This window comes from Ailuropoda melanoleuca, chromosome 16 (genome assembly GCF_002007445.2).
Source record: "Ailuropoda melanoleuca isolate Jingjing chromosome 16, ASM200744v2, whole genome shotgun sequence".
In the NCBI taxonomy this organism is placed as follows: domain Eukaryota; kingdom Metazoa; phylum Chordata; class Mammalia; order Carnivora; family Ursidae; genus Ailuropoda; species Ailuropoda melanoleuca.
Window position 1 is genome coordinate 27,830,058 of NC_048233.1, and position 19,278 is coordinate 27,849,335.

Here is a 19,278-nt window from a genome sequence, read left to right on the forward strand (position 1 = left end):
AAACACAGGTAAGGGGCGCCTGGGTAGCACAGCGGTTAAGCGTCTGCCTTCGGCTCAGGGCGTGATCCCAGCATTATGGGATCGAGCCCCACATCAGGCTCTTCTGCTATGAGCCTGCTTCTTCCTCTCCCACTCCCCCTACTTGTGTTCCCTCTCTCGCTGGCTGTCTCTATCTCTGTCGAATAAATAAATAAAATCTTTAAAAAAACAAAAAAACAAAAAAAACACAGGTAAAATGAAAACAGCTTCAGATGAACAAAATCTCATCAAAAATGCCACCTCATTTGGGGAATGTCTAAGGATATACTTTAGGAAGAAGACTGATCCCAGAAGAACTATCTAAGATACAAAATGGAATGTGAATTTTTAATGGCAATTGTGGTATTAAAATGAAAACCACAGGGGCACCGGGGTGGCTCAGTTGGTTAAGCGTCTGCCTTTGGCTCAGGTCATGATCCCAAAGTCCTGGGATCGAGTCCTGCATCAGGCTCCCTACTCAGCAGGGAGTCTGCTTCTCCCTCTCTCTCTGTCCCTACCACCCCCCCACTCGTGCTCTCTCTCCCTCTAGTACAAATAAATAATAACATCTTTTAAAAAATTAAAAAAAGAAAAAGAAAACCACAGATCTAAAATTGAGTTACTTATACCAGGCCATGTCACCAACTCCAGGGCTTAGTACCTAATCTAACTACAGTTTCAACCTCCCCCGGGAACGTAGTTTTAACTGGTCAGTCTGGAATTTCCTGGTCAGCAGTGGTGAGGTAATCTACCTAATAAGACCCTTTTGTCCCCATAGGAAGGTGACCTCACCCAATATAATCCTTTTTTCTGTTTATGACTTCCTTATCCTGCCTTTAAAAACCTTTCCCTTTCTATAGACCTTTGGAGAACCCCTGTACTTACTAGATGGGCTACTGCCCAATTCATGAATTAATAAAGCCAATTACATCTTTATAATTTACTTGGCTGAATTTCTGTTATTTAACAGTGGGTAAAGTTAAACAAAACCAAGTACATAAAGTAAAAATGTCTTATATGAAGGATTATCAAATTCCTGAACAACTAAAAGTAAAAATGTCTTATATGAAGGATTATCAAATTCCTGAACAACTATTTCAAGTAAGCTACGATGTGGATGACTGGAATTAAAGCATTTTATAGTATAAGTATTTTAAAGATTCTGACTGACATAAGGCTAAGTGTTTATGTTAAAATTCCAAAATTTACCATTAAGAAAGGGAAACAGAGCTTACAACTTCTACATTAATTAAATGGAAAAACTGCAATGAGAAAAAAAGCCATTTCGGTTATTTAAAAAAAAAAAACCAAAAAAGGAGGAGAAAAGCAAGACAAATGGTGAAAGTAAATAAAAAGTTAAAAATTTTTAGAATTAAATGATGAAAACACCAGATGCTAAGACTTGTGGGATGTAGCCAACACAAGACTCAAATGCTTAATGACTTCAAAGACTCAAATGTTAATATTTGGGGAGAGGGATTAAAGAAAGATTTAAAATAGTAAATCCAAAGGAAATAGAAAGAAGAGAACAATAACAACAATAGAAATTAAACAGAAAAAGGATAAAATAAAGAACACTAACAAAGGTAAAAGTTCTTTAAAAAGAGTAATATAATGAACACACTTCAGGTAAAAATAAGCAAGGAGAAAAGAGAGAAGGTACAAATAAACAGTATTTGGAATAAAAAGGGAGACAAAACTACAGATGGGCAGAGATTAAGAAAAAAAGGGAATACTAAGACCTTATGCAAATAAGCTGAAAGCTTTAGCAATTTGTTCCTAGAGAAAATATAAATGAACAAAAATTGACTCAAGAAAAAAAATTAAATAAATTGATTCAAGAAAAAATAGAGGAGCTTCTGGGTTGGCAGACACACTGAGGTGTTGTGCCTGAAGAGCAATATGGAAGCTCCATGCCCCCCCCCCGCAAAACATTTCCTACAAATCTCTTCCATTTGCCTGTTCCTGAGCTGTAGGTTTTACAATAAACCAGTGACAGTAAGGAAAATGCTTTCCAGAGTTCTGTGAGCTGTTCTAAGCCAATTACTGAGTCTGAGTGGTGGGTTAGGTAAGCTCCTGAATTTGGAGTTGGCTAGGCAGAAAAGAAGGTTGCCTGGACACCCCATTTGTAGCTAGTGTCTGAAGTAAGGACAGTCTTGTGGGAACAAACCTCTGAACCCATGGAGTCTGGCGTTAACTCCAGGTAGCTAGTATCAGAATTGAATTGAATTGTAGCGCAATCAGTTGGTGTCGGAACAAAATGATGTTAGAAAAGAAAGAAACTCTTGTTTAGTGTCATGAAACACCTATCATTCGGTATCAGAAAATGTGGGATTTGCTAGAATGGCCCAGATTTACAGTTATATGTGGTTTGGGAAGACAAAGGATAGAAGTGTGGGGGATGAGGAAACTTTGATTCCTGGGTGTCCACATGGTCACCAAGGGTATGGAACAGCAGCTGAGGTAAGTTACTGATTGTAAAAATTACCAATGGAATTTACAGATGAATCCAACTCCTGGGGAACTGGTTCATGGGATGCCTGAGGAAATGCAAACCAGTAAGAAAAAAATGAAATACACAATTCCTTCGTGATTGTTATCTGTAATAACAAAAATAAGAGAGTGCTGGGTCATGCCAGACACTACACCAAGCTGAGCTTCTGCCAAGTAGCCTCAAGACTGTGCCAAAAGGGAAAAATTATGTGAGGACAAAAAGAGCACTTCTAAGACCTCTAGTCACTCAAGTCTATATTGTGGGGCAGAGCAAAACCAAGAAGCTACTGAAACCAGGGCGCACAGTGTGAAGGAGCTATCTCATTTTGTAGGTCAGAATCAGCTTCTTGAAGAACCCTTTCTAAAATGGACTGGGAGAGTAATTCAGGAATGGTATCTTTGTTTTGAAAAGCTGCAGGGTAGAAGAGCGTGTTTGGCTTGACTCAGAGCTAACTATGAGACGATCACAAGTGGCTCTCCATGATCCACACACATAGCACGTTATTCCTGAGGGAAAAGAGAGTCTGGTGGACTGGATAAAAGTCATTATAAAGTCTGTTTACCCTGAGGAATGGGGACTGCCTGACTCCCCTCTATAAATACCAAGTGAACACTCCAGATGAAGCAGTTAATATGCTTCATATGCAAGCCACGTAGGATTGGCTTTATAATAACTGGGATATTCACCCACTGAATATGCCCACTACCCACGTCATGGTAAATGCTGGGGGCCCCTTCTGCATAGGCACCTCATGTAACCTTAATTGCCATAAAATTGGTCAGAGAAGCCTTATCAAATTTGCTATCTCAGCTGCTCCTCGTGAATCTTACAGATGCTAATAAAAACATTAAATTAACAAGAATGTGTGGAAAGGCAGGGGGAGAGTCAAGGGACTTTTCCCAGCAGGGTGGAAATCCGTTAAGTTATTAAGAAATAGTGTGAATAAAGCAAATATTGATAGGAGTGAAATAAAGAGGAAAAGGAAAAGGAGTGTTAAGCGACTCATTCCAGTAGGGTATAAATCTTTCGATGGTTATTGAAAAATGGGATGAATAAAACAGACATTGATGGGGTTGAAATAACAGCACACTCTAAGGCTAGACAGACCAAAGGAACCCCTTGTTGGTACTCCTACATTAAAAGATGCCGAACAAGTTGGGTCTTTTTACCCATTTGGAGAAATTTAAAATGTGGGAAAGGCAAAGATTATAATGAGAAACCAGACCTGGAATCATCTAGGGCAACAGTCAGGCAAAATAATCAAGATAAAGATTGACTGGGACGCCTGGGTGGCTCAGTCAGTTGAGCGGCTGACTCTCAGTTGTGGCTCAGGTCATGATCTCGGGGTGTCCTTGGATCAAGCCCCTGGGATCTAAGCTCCGTGCTTAGCTGGGGAGTCTGCTTGTGGGTTCTCTCTGACTTTTCCTCTGCCCCTCCCCCTACTCGCATGCAAGTGCTCACTCTATCACTTAAATAAACAAATCTTAAAAAAAAATTTAAAGACTGACAGAAGGGCGAAGGTCTCTTGGCTCACCCCCTTGTGGAGATCCAGAACCTAATGCACAATAGTGGGGAAAATGGTCAGTGGGTGAAGAGAAGTTTCTGAGACTCCTTCACACAGGAGCCTCAAGTACTGTGGTACCAAGACCCTTCAGTGAAGTCTTCATGTCAGCTACAATTAGACTGATAGAACATAAAAAAGTTTTGATACTGAAAGCAATAAAGTGGAAGTTTGTGTAAAAATTACAATGTTTAAATAGGCTTTACGTCAAACTACATATTTAATGCAATCTCTATCAAAACACCACCAGCATTTTTCACAGAGCTAGAACAATCTTAAAATTTTTATGGAACTACAAAAGACTCCAAACAGCCAAAGCAATTCTGAAAAAGAAAAACAAAACTAGAGGCATCACGATTCCAGATTTCAAGCTACGTGACAAAGCTATAGCCATCAAGCCAGTATGGTACCGGCACAAAAACAGACACACGGATCAATGGAACAGAACAGAGAACCCAGAAATGAGCCCACAACTAAATGGTCAACTAATCTTTGATAAAGCAGGAAAGAATATCCAATGGAAAAAAGACAGTCTTTTCAACAAATGGTGCTGGGAAAATTGGACAGTAACATGCAGAAGTATGAAATTGACCACTTTCTTATACCACACACAAAAATAAATTCAAAATGGATGAAAGACCTAAATGTGAGACAGGGAATCATTAAAATCCTAGAGGAGAACACAGGCAACAACCTCTGGGACCTCAGCCACAACAACTTTTTTTTTTTTTTAAAGATTTTATTTATTTATTTGACAGAGATAGAGACAGCTAGTGAGAGAGGGAACACAAGCAGGGGGAGTGGGAGAGGAAGAAGCAGGCTCATAGCTGAGGAGCCTGATGTGGCTCGAACCCATAACGCCGGGATCACGCCCTGAGCCGAAGGCAGATGCTTAACCGCTGTGCCACCCAGGCGCCCCCACAACAATTTCTTACCAGACATGCCTCTAAAGGCAAGGGAAACCAGCAAAAATGAACTATTGGGACTTAAGATAAAAAGGTTCTGTACAGCAAAGGAAACAGGTAGCCTACGCAATGGGAGAAGATATTTGCAAATGACTTATCTGATAAAGGGTTAGTATCCCAAATCTATAAAGGATTTATCAAACTCAACAACCCAAAGACAAATAATCCAGTTAAGAAATGGGCAGAAGACATGACTAGACATTTTTCCAAGTAAGACATCCAGATGGCTAACAGACGCATGAAAAGATGCTCAACATCACTCAACATCAGAGAAACACAAATTGAAACCACAATGAGATACCACCTCACACCAGTCAGAATGGCTAAAATTAACAACACAGGAAACAACAGGTGTTGGTAAGGATGCGGAGAAAGGGGAACCCTCTTGCACTGTTGGTGGGAATGCAAACTGGTGCAGCCACTGTGGAAAACAGTGTGAAGGTTCCTCAAAAAGTGAAAAATAAAACTATCCTACAACCCAGCAATTGCACTACTAGGTATTTACCCAAAGGATACAAAAATACAGATCCGAAGGGGTACATACACCATCGTGTTTACAGCAGCATTATCAACAATAGCCAAACTATGGAAAGAGCCCAAATGTCCATCAACTGATGAATGGATAAAAATGATGTGAGATTTAGACATATATATATATAAAATGGAATATTACTCAGCCATCAAAAAATTGAAATTTACCATTTGCAACAATATGGATGGAGCTAAAATGTACTATGCTAAGTGAAATAAGTCAGTCAGAGAAGGACAAATACCATACGATCTCACTCATAGGTGGAATTTAAGAAAGAAAACAGATGAGTATATGGGAAGGGGGGAAATAAAGGAGAGAGGGAAACAAACCATAAGAGACTCTTAACAATAGAGAACACACTGAGGGTTGATGGAGGGAGGGAGGTGGGGGATGGGCTAGATGGGTGATGAGTATTAAAGAGGGCACTTATGATGAGCGCTGAGTGTTGTATATAAATGATGAATCACTAAATTCTACTCCAGAAACCAACATGGCACTGTATGTTAACTAACGAAAATTTTAAACAAAAAATAAGTAAATAAATAGGCTTTACCTGAATGTTTTATGGGACTGGATATTTTGTATGACTGCAGAACACTTCCCCCAGAAGTAAAACAGAAAGCACATAAACTGGGGCGCCTGGGTGGCACAGCGGTTAAGCGTCTGCCTTCAGCTCAGGGCGTGATCCCGGCGTTACGGGATCGAGCCCCACATCAGGCTCCTCTGCTATGAGCCTGCTTCTTCCTCTCCCACTCCCCCTGCTTGTGTTCCCTCTTTCGCTGGCTGTCTCTATCTCTGTTGAATAAATAAATAAAATCTTTAAAAAAAAAAAAAGAAAGCACATAAACTGCCCTTCGAGCAATATTAACTGGATATGCTACCTGGGAATAAGACTGCCTGAACCTCACAGTATAGAAAAGCAGCAGAGTCCTGACACGGACAAATTCTGCACCACAGCCTAGACCGGGGCTATGGCAAAAATCTGTGAGTACCTCTCAGTGATGAGTATTGGGATGTTGGACTAGAGAATTTCCATGAGAGGCAATTACTAGCTTTCTATTGGACATTAATTTAAACTGCTCCTATGAATGAAAGACATAAAATAATCCTGAAACCTGAAATACTCGTGATGTCCTAGGAAGTGTTGGAAAACACTTTAATGGAGAAGGCAATGTTTAGATGAATTCCAAAATCAAGTGCAAACTGTTTATACAGGATCTTGTTACAAGGAAAATGCAAGGAGGAGATACACAACCAAGAGCCTCTTTTCCCACAGGACCAACTCTGGAATGTGTAAGGAGCTGCCAGATTCTATCATCACTTGTAGCATCCTGAAATCTACCTGTACTGCAGCTGAACTTAAGCTGGAACCTAAGTGTGAGGAATAGTAGCTGAGGGTAAAGGAAAGAATAAACGAGTTATGTAGTAAGGGAAATCCAATGTACATTAACATCTCGAAAGAGGCTTAGAGCAAGAGATAATATTGTCTCTTAGCTCAATTATACCAGATGCCTTGAAAGGGGAAACCATATATTGCTTAGACCACTACTGCTTTTGGAACCTTACAAGAGCAAATGGAAGTCTGCAAACCAGAGTGACCTCAGCCTAGGAAACATTTTCATCCAATAAGGAAGATGGACTGAACTGTTAATGACTGAATGGGACTAGTAAGGACTAGTAATATGCCAGCATCTTTCAACTATCAGGATTCTTTTGCTATATGGGATCCATGGTTAAATACCAGAGGGTAGCCTGTGGTATAATAAAACATATTTGGCCTTTGTTCATAGTTGATGATGATGATGGTGATGATGAAGGAGGAAGAGGAGGAGGAGAAAAGGAAGAAGGAGGGGGGCTGGAGCTGAAGGAGAAATAAAAAACCTAAATAACCTATTAATGAGATTGATCTGGTATCTTACATCGTCCCAACAAGACCAAACAGTTTACAGACAAGTTCTCTCAAACAGTCATGGGACAAATACTTACAACTTTAAATAAAGTCATCTCAATCTTCTAGAAACAAACAGAAAATTCCCAACTCAATCTATAAAGCTAAAAGAGCCTTAATACCAAAAACCAGACAAGATAGTACAATAAATGAACATTATAAGCCAAATCATTAAAAAACATAGATGCAAAAATTCTAATAAAACTATTAGTCAGCTAAATAAAGCTACACTTAAAAATTAATAATACGGGGCACCTAGGTGGCTCAGTCGTTAAGCGTCTGTCTTTAGCTCAGGTCATGATCTCAGTGCTCTGGGATCGAGCCCCACATCAGGCTCCCCGCTCAGCGGGAAGCCTGCTTCTCCCTCTCCCACTCCCCCTGCTTGTGTTCCCTCTCTCGCTGGCTGTCACTGTCAAATAAATAAATAAATAAAATCTTTAAAAAAAATTAATAATACATCATAACCAAGTAAGGTTTATCTCAGGAACACAGGGACGGATTTTTCACCTTACTAAGTGATCAAAAGGAGAAAAACATGATCATCTTACTTGATGCAGAAAAAGCATCCAATAAAATACAACATGAATTCATGATATTTAAAACTTGAACAAACTAGGAATAAAGGGAACTTCTTTAACTTAGTACAAGGTAGTCACCAAAAACCCTACAGCAAATATTACACTTCATAGTGAAACATTAAGTGGTGTTTTTAGGGGTGCCTGGGTGGCTCGGTTGGTAAAGTATCCAACTCTCGGTTTTAGCTCAGGTCATAATCTCAGGGTTGTGAGATTGAGGCCCCCTACCTCGTGCTCTGTGCTGGTGTGCAGCCTGCTCGAGATTCTTTCTCCCTTTTCCTCTGCTCCTCCCTCCCCCAGGCACACTCTCTCAATAAATAAAATCTAAATAAATACATAAATAAATAAATGTGTTCTTTTTAAAATCAGACAAGGATGCCTGCTACTATCAATTTTATTCTATACTGTACTGGAGAGCCTAGTGCAGTAAGGCAAAACGAAGAAATACAGGTGAGAAATACCGAAATGGAAAGAAACAAAACTGTCATTATTTGCAATTATCTACTATTGTAAAACTTTACTGAGAGACATTAAACAAGACCCTTATATATGGAGAGATATAGTATTTTCATGGAAAGGGAAACTCAGTATTTTAAGTATGTCATTGTCCTCAAATCAGATTCAATGCAATTCCAATAAAAAGAAGGTAATGAGTATTATCTGTAACACAGCATTATCTATGTTACAAAGTTCTAATGATGGTAGGGTTTCAAAGGATTAATGATTTTAAAGGCTCCCTTTCAGCTAAGTACTAAAATAAGTGCTCACTATTTTGTATTGTAATGTACATACAGACACAGAGAAAAATGTATATTGAATAAATTAGTCCATTTCTTGGGGAAAAAATAAGCTAGTGAGGGAACCGTCCTGCCAGATGTCAAGACTTACTTTAAGGCTATAGTAATTTAGTGCAGGGACAGAGAGATTGGCAGAATAAACTGAAATACACCAGAAATATACCCTCACATACAGGAACTGATATATGACAGAAGTGGCACTCCTGCTCAGAGGAAGGAAGAATAGGTCTATTCAGTACCTAGGATAACTAGTTATAGATATTTCTAAAATATTAAATTTGATTTCTTCCTTACAACAAGCAAAAATCAATTTAAAAAAAAATCAGTTTCTTACAGACTAAGGCCTTAAATGCTAAATATAACTTTAAAACATTTAGAAAAAAGTGTAGTCTATTTTGATGATCTCAGAATAGAGAATTTCTGAAACAGAAAGTTAAGTTATAAGTTAAAAGACTGATAAATTCAAATTCATGAATATTAAGAGTATCTTAATTCATCAAAGACCCCTAAAAGAAAATTAAGAGCCACAAATTAGATGAAGATATGTGCTATACATGTAATTGACAAAGGATTAACTTCTTGAATATATAACAAAACATCAATAAGTCTTTTTTTTTTTTTTTTAAAGATTGTATTTATTTATTTGACAGAGAGAGAGAGAGAGCACAAGCAGGGGGAGCAGCAGGCAGAGGGAGAAGGAGAAGCAGGCTCACCGAGCAAGGAGCCTGATGTGGGGCCCAATCCCAGGACTCTGGGATCATGACCTGAGCCAAAGACAGACGCCCAACAACTGAGCCAGCCAGATGCCCCTCAAGAAAAAGTCTTAATATTAAAATTCTATTTATCACAAAATAAAGCTAATATAAAGATGTTGGCCAAGGTTAGTCAAATTCCACTGCTTTTAGGATATAGGTCATGGGAACCCACTTTCTGCCATCAAAATACCAAGTTTGCTTTAACGATTTAAAAACCCTATAACCAACAAGCTATGGTGTTCAGTTGAGCACAACTAGCAACTTGTGATTAGGAGGCTTCCAACTTTTTCAAGAAAACTTTAAGTGGCTTCTACTCTTTGACAAGGTTAATTCATGCACAACTTAGAAGAGGCAGGGGAAGAAAGGAGGGGAGAGGGGCATTGTGAAGGCACACAGGCTGGCATGTCAGTCCAGGGTGAGCTGTGGGTAACTGCTTATCTCCACTGTGAAGAGTCAAAGAAGGTAAGCAAGGCCCCAAAATGTTCCTGAGACTTTAATTATTGGCATAAAAAATTAGACACTCATGTTTAATTTCCTCTTTTATTCTGCTACTATTCCTTTGAAAAGAGGATCATACTCCAAACTTCCCCTGTCCTATTCCAGGTATTTCCAGGGCCAGGGTGCAGAAGAAAGTGATCTTTTCTGACCTGGGGTCCTAGAAAAGAGCCTCTATCTCCTGCGTGCATTCTCTATTTAAAATTTCTAGCTAGTTATCACCACAAAGTGCGTGTGATATACACACTCTCTAAATAGCAGATTGAATCTGTTTAAATGGGCTATGGACCAGAATTTCAAATTAGTCTAGAAGGACAGTTGTCATCACTGAAATCCATCTACTTTGATTCACTTTGGGTTTTCACAGTAATTGTTTAGACTTACAATGTTTTTAAATTTTATGGCATAGCTTTATTAGTGAAAAAGAACTGGAGTATTAGATGTTATTAAAACTCCCTTAACACAGGAAGAATGAAGGAGGGCACCAGAGAACAAATCAACATAATGACTCTTATTTCATTCATTTAAATGAAATCTCTTTCTCTAATGGGAGAGACTTTGTCAATATTAAAATCTGCATTTACACAGAGCTTTCATTTTATACTCTACACTTATTCAGCATGATCCCTGTATAACAGATTGGCAGAGTGAGTTAATAATTTAAAAATAAATATTGAGACAGATAAGGAAAGAGTAAGTGCAGTGCCCAATACAGTTAACACGGTGGTTAAGTGCTTTGGAGAAAGAAAGATACAAGCACCATTCTTAGCTCTACAACATTACCTAATAGCTGTGTGATCTCAGGAAGGTTACTTAGCTTCCCTGAGCCTCAACTTCCCTTTGATAAAACATGGATAAGAGCAGTAACTCACTGGTGTTGAAGAGAGAAGAATCCCCAAAACAACACACAAGGCATTTTTATAGTATAATTCCTAGCACAGAGTGATTTCAGTGAATGGTTATAAAATTACCATATGAGACTTTCTTTTGTAGGACACTTAAAATATGTGTGTGTGCATCTCCAAAGGCAAGGGAAACAAAAGAAAAAATGAACTTTTGGGACTTCACCGAGATGAAAAGTTTCTGCACAGCAAAGGAAACAGTCATCAAAACAAAGAGGCAACCCACAGAATGGGAGAATATATTTACAAATGAAACTGCAGATAAAAGGCTGGTATCCAAGAACTATAAAGAACTTCTCAAACTCAATACATAAGAAACAAATAATCAAATCAAAAAATGGACAGAAGATATGAACAGACACTTTTCCAATGAAGATATACAAATGGTTAACAGACACATGAAAAATGTTCAAAATCATTAGCCATCAGGGAAATTCAAATCAAAACCACACTGAGATACCACCTTACACCAGTCAGAATGGCAAAAATTGACAAGGCAAGAAACAAATGTTGGAAAGGATGTGGAGAAAGGGGAACCCTCTTACACAGTACACCTTGCTGTTGGTGGGAATGCAAGTTGGTACAGCCACTTTGGAAAACAGTGTGGAGGTCCCTGAAAAAGTTAAAAATAAAACTACCCTATGACCCAGCAATTACGCTACTGGGTATTTACCCCCAAAATACAGACGTAGTGAAGAGAAGGGCCATATGCACCCCAACGTTCAGAGCAGCATTGTCCACAATAGCTAAAGTGGAAGGAGCCGAGATGCCCTTCAACAGGCGAATGGATAAAGATGTGGTTCATATATACAATGGACTATTACTCAGCCATCAGAAAGAACGATTACCCAACATTTGCAGCAACATGGACTGCACTGGAGGGGATTATGCTAAGTAAAATAAGTCAAGCAGAAAAAGACAATTATCATATGGTTTCACTCATTTGTGGAACATAAGGAATAGCAGGGAGATCGGTAGGAGAAGAAAGGGAAGAATGAAGGGGGCTAAACAGAAGGGGGAATGAACCACGAGAGACTAGGGTCTCTGGGAAACAAACCGAGGGTTTCAGAGGGGAGGGGGGTGGGGGGACTGGGATAGGTCCGTGATGGGTATTAAGAAGGGCACGTATTGCATGGAGCACTGGGTGTTATATGCAAACAATAAATCATGGAACACATCAAAAACTAATGATATACTGTATGGTGACTGACATAATAATAAAAAATTTTTAAAAAATGTGTGTGTGTGGTGGGGGGAGAGAGTGTCCTATAATCTCAGGATTCATTTGTTTTTCTTGGCATAAAACCAAATTACCATAAAAACCCCACAAAACCCCACAAAAAACACCTCATTTTAGTACAGAAACATGCTCATAAATACTCATGCTTCTTCACTTGAAACTGAATTAAATTGGCGGATATTAATCAACTATAACTTTTCAGCAGCTTCCATGAGCCAGCTGGGATAAGCTAATCAAACAGCAGAAAGATGAGAGCTCAGGACAGACCACATGCAGTGAGACATACAGTGCTTCTTAAAAGAGAAAGTGTGATAATGAAAGGTTTTCTCGCTAAGAAAAAAAAAGAAAGCCCTAACATTCCGTATAAGAGAACACTTATTAGGCCCTCAACCCTGAAACAGATGCCTTGACTATTTAATTTAACAAAGCTATACTTTAAATGCAGTAATATGTTGGACCCATGCAACTTAAAAATATACATAATTTATAAAGGACTGTATAGGACTAATAAAACTAATAATAATTACAATAATATAGGCTATCATTTAGTGCCAATTATGCCCCAAGTATCCTGTACAGGTTTTCTTAGTTAACCTTCACAATAAATCAGTGAGAGAGAAGGAAAAAACCCTGTTATCTCCATAGAGATGAATTAACTGACACGCAGGAAAATTATGTAGCTTGTCTGTGGTTACAGTTAGTACGTGACAGAGCAGAGATTTGAACCGAGGATTGCGATGACTTCAAAAACCAATATTCTTTCTGGTCCAAACTGCTTCTCTAGGTAGAACTAAAACTGAACTAACTGACCTCGAAGATCCCTTGCAAATCTATGACTGAGTTAATACACCCAAGGGTATCTAGTTCCAAGCCCTGTCCCCTTCCAGCAACTCTCTAACCCCTTCCAGCAACTCTCTAACCCCTACCCTGGCTTCAAGGGAAAAAGCAAGAAAGGAAGAAATAGAAAGGAAGAGAGAATTACTTAGCTACAGTTTTAGATACAAACAAGGGATCTGCAGGTAATGATAAGCCCTAAGAAAGTGGGAGCAAGAGGAAAGGAAAGAATTTCGATTGGTCATTAGAAAACTTCTTGACAACAAAAACTGAGACATCAGAACACATTATCAAAGAACATTATATAGGATAAACTGAAGAAATACAACCTCGTGAAGGGCTGTCAACACACAAATAGTGTCAACATACACACAAGATGGGGAAGTACAAATATAGCCTACTTGGCTCAGCCTCACTTATAATTTAAAATAGAAAAGAAAAAAAAGAAAGTGGTAAAATAAGCTTGACGGCAGCAGTCAGGAGACCGCACTACAATTCTGCTAGCCTAAATACAAGTTAGCAAAAAGCTAACCCAAATATTTGTGCCACATTTTTCAAAGGACCCATCGATGTGCAAAAACCATTTTTTACTTTCCTTCCACTCGGCTATCCATTAAGACTGAACATCTCTACTTCCTCTGCAAAATCATGTTCAGATTGGAACCAGTACTCTCGTTCAGGCTCAACATTAGCCTCATAAATGCACTTATAAAATAAAACTCAAATTTGTTAAGTTTCTTAAGTATATGCTGGGAGAACTTTGAATGAAAAAAATCACAAAGGTAACTTCCTTTTGGGAATAAAAGCAAAATAAAACAAAAATGCTCCATATAACTCTTAGAACTGTTAGACCCAGGAGAGTCACATCTAGTGAAATCTGCCACAGGCAAAGATCCAAAATTGATTGCCTTAGGAAGCTTCAGAGTCAACAATTTCATTTATGCCTTTCCAACGTCAGCTGAGTTTGGATGTGAACCTTTCCTCATCTGCAAAAAAATAAGACGGCTACATGCTCTTGGTACTAACATCATTCTCACTTCTGTTATGAAAAGAAATGGTTTCTTTTATGATGATCATGTACTATCTGGAAAAAAGGGCCTATTTCCATTAAAAAATAAATACACTCAAGTCAGCCAGATTAAGGCTTTTGTTCACTTTCCTGTTTTTCTCCACAGCCACTGATGCCTCAAAGAGAAGTAATAAAGTCTTAGCCTCTGGTCCCACCTAAAACAACTGCTCCTTTTACACAAAACAGAAGACTTCTGACCATTAATTGTTTGGTTCTAATAGCATGCCCCATGAAAATGCAGTAGTTGGGATTCACAAGCACTTTTTGGGGAGACTTAAAATCCAGGGGTGACCTACCTTGTGAATAGAGAAGGATCTGCATCTCTAAAAGAACACAGGTGAATACCTGCACCAGATTCTCCAACCCTAGAAGCTCAAAGGCCTCTCGAAGAGGGTAATCGGAGAGGGGGAGTTCACTGGGGCCAGGTCTCTGGCAGATGACGGGTTCATAAACACCATAAAATTTCAGGGATCGCCCTGGAGGTGGAAGGGGCACCTCGTAGAGAATGTTATGGATGTAGCTCTCAAGCGGCAAGGGCGGCGGCTGCTGGGAGGTCACTGCCTTGTAAAGCTGGATAAGGAACTTCTTGCAGGCCTGCATGAAAGGCAGCGGTGTGATCAAACATATACTTTTTGAAACATACAGCGTGTCTCTGCTGATGTCATAGGAGTTGTATCGCTGGAGTTTCAGGAGGGAAGTTGTATCTCCCTCGTCGATACTGCTCGCCAGCGAGTCCATGCTGCAGGACGATGAGGCGTACACGCTGCTGTAGTGCTCGGCGTTGTGCATCTGGTAAAGTGTCTGCATGGCTGTGCAGATCTGCTTACTTGTCACTTCTTCATAAAAAGTGAGAACAAAGCCATAGGTACGAGAGCCATCTTCCCGGGTAATTATAAATGAGTGGAACTGAGGGTCTTTATTGTCAGTCTGGGTTCTGAAAGACAGCCCTTTAGGCATGCACAACTGTGGAGGAAGGGGGAAAAGTATCAGAATGCAGTACACAAACCAGAACAAATGTTTGTTGTTTTTAACACAACAGGACTCAAAAGGACACAGGCTTTATCCATACTTAATATTATTAGCAGCAGCCTTAAGTTAGAAATAAATTATAAGTTCCTCTTTCACACACAGATAAAATTATTTTTAAAAGAAACATATATACAAAGAAAAACATCTTTACTGTATATTATATTACATGCAGGAGGTTTGACTAAGAATGGAAGATCTTTGACTTGTTCCCAGTAAACCTCTTTTCCAAGCCTGTGACCTTCAGCATGCATGTGACTTCTCTGAGCCTCTTTCTTTATCTACATTTGCTAATCAATACTTGAAGGCTAAGTATTCAAAGACGCTTTACAAATATTTAAGTACCATTTTTGGAGCAATGATGGTAGTATTTCAGAGGAATAGGGAAGTAGGTGAAGGCTCATCTGATATATTAAAAAAAGAATAAAAACAATAATATCATTTTCACTATTTCGAACAATATTATACTTGATCTTAGAAACAGAAACTTTAAAAATGGAATGATTTTTTGATTTGCTGAAGCAAAGGAGTAGAAACAAAGATATTTTAGATTCGCTCCAGTAGATATTATGTTTTAGGTCTTGGTAACTACCCAGGATTGAGTCAAACTCGGGAACAAAATTACCTGAGGAGTTAAAGACGCTATCCTTAAGATTCTTAAAATGCAATTTGAATTCATTCTTTAAAACATTTCAAATAAAATAAAACGAATTACAGAAAATTTGAAATAGACTAAGGAAAAAAACCTTGTAATTTAACTATCCTAACATAATGATTATTATTAATTTTTATGTATTTCTATTTTTGTACTGCAGTATGCTTTCTGCATAGAAATAACTTTACCACAGTTATTACATTTTTCTTTTTCAGACTTAACAATCAAACCGATGTGAAACTTAGTTGTTCTCCCCACGTTATTAAGAAAATGCAATTCAGCTTGAAAGTTACATGTGCTTCATTCAAACTGTCAACAAACACTTATTAAGTGTTTTTATGAGCCAGGCCCTATGATGGTGATGTAAGTTAGAAAGACAGGCAGATATGTTCCAGTCCAGTAAGGACAGCAGATCATAAACTGACAATCATAAACTGCAAATAAAGTATGGGAAGTGCTATGATAGGGTAAATACAGACTGCCATGGAAAAAATATAGCAGAAGGACGTAAGTTAGAAAAGGAGCTACCAGAAAAAAATAAAGGAAGTCTAAGTGGAAACCTGAAGATGAGTATAAGTGTTAGTAAGATGAAGAGAAGACAGAGAGAGCACATGTGCAAAAGCCCACAAGACAGAACATGAGGGTCTGAGGAAGTAACACATGTTTCTTGTAGGTGGGGAACAGAATGCAAGATGGGGGGAGGCTGTCCTACACTGTTGGTGGGGATGCAAGCTGGTGCAGCCACTCTGGAAAACAGTATGGAGGTCCCTCAAAAAGTTGAAAATAGAGCTACCCAACGACCCAGCAACTGCACTACTTGGTATTTACTCCAAAGATCCAAGTATGTAGTGATCTGAAGGGGTACCTGCACCCCAATGTTTATAGCAGCAATGTCCACAATAGTCCAACTATGAAAAGAGCCTAAACGCCCACTGACAGATGAATGGATAAAGAAGATTTGGTGTGTATATATATATAGAGAGAGAGAAAGACACACACACACACACACACACACACACACACACACACACACACACACAGAGGAATATTATGCAGCCATAAAAAACAAAATCTTGCCATTTGCAATGATGTGGATGGAACTACAGGGTATTACGCTAAATGAAATAAGTCAATCAGAGAAAGTTATCATATGATCTCACTGATATGTGGAATTTAAGAAACAAAACAGAGGAACACAGGGGAAGAGAGGAAAAAATAAAACAAGATGAAATCAGAGAGGGAGACAAACCATAAGAGATTCTTAATCACAGGATACATACTGAGGGTTGCTTGGGGGAGTGGTGGAGGGATGAGGTAAGTGGGTGATGGACATTAAGGAGGGCACGTGATGCAATGAGCACTGGGTATTATATAAGACTGATGAATCACATACCTGTATCTCTGAAACCAATAATACATTATATGTTAATTAATTGAATTTAAAAAAAGATGGGGGGAGGTTAGAGAGAACACAAGAGAAATAATTGGAGGCTAGGTTGTGAAGAGGTTTGGTGACTCATGTTAGAAGTCTGAAGAGGATGATGGGAAGTCTCTGAAGGGTGTTTAGCAGGAAGGGGACAATTAGATGTGCCTCTTAGCATGTCAATCTTCCCGCACTTGAAGGGCCATGTTTTTCGAAGGGGTTCCAAGGAGACAGCAAGAATGCCTCAGGGCTTTGGAGTCATCTCTGACTTCTCTCTTTCTCTCTCACTCTATTATCCAATCCATCAACAAAGATCATCAGCTCTACCTTCAGAAATATATTCAGAAACAAATTACTACTATCCTTACTCTTACATTTCTAATTTAAGCCATTTTCTTCTCTTGCCTAGATAACTATTTAATATTCTGCTCAACAGTCTCCCTGTCTTTGCCCTTGACCCCATAATCTAGTCCGCAAAGAGTAGCACAGTGATCCTTAAAAAATGTTACCTCTTGTCACTCTTCTCAGAACCTCCAATGGCCTCTCATCTCACTAAAAGCTGAAATCTTTACAATATAAGGCCCCTGTAAGGCCCTACATGAACTCATCTCTGCCTTCATCTCCTACTCTTTAGCTCACCTACTCTGCTCCACCAACACTGGCCACACTGTTCTTCCGTGAAAACACCTAGCAGGCACTTACCAAAAGCTGCTGTTCCTTCTGGTTGGAACTATCTTCCCCTAAGGTTCCACAAGGTTCATTCCCTGTGGCAGACTGTATTTTCTAAAAATGACTCCAACAGTATTTCTAGTTCTAATGGTGTTCTAGAACCTTGCCACTCTCTCATCAAGTCCGGGGCGGGGGGCGGGGGGCGGGACTTGCTGAGAGCGCCTACACCCAGGACTTGAAAACTTGTTCTGTAAAAAGCCAGATAATAACTATTTTAGGCTCTGCAGGCCTTAAAATCTTTGTCACAACTACTCAGCACTACCACTGTAGTGTAAAAGCAGCCACTGACAACACATAAAGGAATGGGCATGACTTTGTTCCAATGAAACTATCTAAATAGGTAGCCAGCTGGATTTGACCTAAGGGCCAGTTTGCCCACTCTGGCCTAGTCAAGTAAAATATAATGGAGGTAACAAGTGACAAATGAGTGACTTTTCAGGCTAAAAAAGCAATATAATTTCCATCTCTCTCTTTGGTCACACACACTGGGAGCTCTGAGCCAACATATAAGAAATCTGACTAACCTGAAGCTGCCATACTAGAACCACATGGAGAGACTGCAAAGATAGAGGATTCCTCAGCGATGTTCCTAGCCCTATAGATATACCTGTGAGTGAGTGAGGCTTCAGATGACTCCAGTCTTTAGCCTTCGAACCACTCTGACTCCCAGTAGAGCAGAGGGGTTACCCTGCTAAACCCTACCCAAATTGCCGATTTGTAAGCAAAGTAATAGTTTAGTTTTTTAAATCAAGAGTCAACCAACTATAGCCCTTAGTTCAAATCCAATCTGCCACCTATTTTTGCAAATAAAATTTTATTGGAACACAGCAGTGCTCACCCACTCAAGCACTGTCTGTGTCTACTTCTGCACCACAACAGCAGAGATGAGTAACTGACAGAAACCGTATGGCCTACAATGCCTCAACTATTTACTACTGGGCCCTTTATGAAAAAAAAACTGCTAACCCACAACCCATGTTTTAAGCCACTTAAATAGTACTGGGGTGGTTTGTTATATAGCAATAGATAATGGAAACACTCCCTTACTTTCTTTAAGTTTCCACATAAATACTATCCTAAAGAACCTTCCTTTATCATTCCAGAAAAAATACAGTTTTCATCCTATAAATGCCGTTAAAATGTCACTTTTCCTCTAGAAAGTCTTCAGTGAGTGGGAAAGTAATTCGAGTCTTGGACTGCTGTATACATATGTACATTGTAAACTCACACATTACTAGTCTATTTTGTTTGGATCTCTAG

General features: G+C 39.1%; 1 protein-coding gene across 3 annotated transcripts in view; it reads right to left on the reverse strand.

The window, feature by feature from the left end:
* DENND5B (DENN domain containing 5B) overlaps positions 1-19,278 on the reverse strand; it is a 188,113-nt gene that overhangs the window by 82,938 nt on the left and 85,897 nt on the right. For all 3 annotated transcript variants that reach the window (XR_004621419.1, XM_034646078.1, XM_034646079.1), the window contains one exon: positions 14,482-15,148. Coding sequence is in view for 2 of the 3 variants with exons in the window: in XM_034646078.1 (XP_034501969.1) it covers positions 14,482-15,148 (667 nt within the window). In the remaining variant the exon portion in view is untranslated. The remainder of the gene's footprint in view (positions 1-14,481; positions 15,149-19,278) is intronic.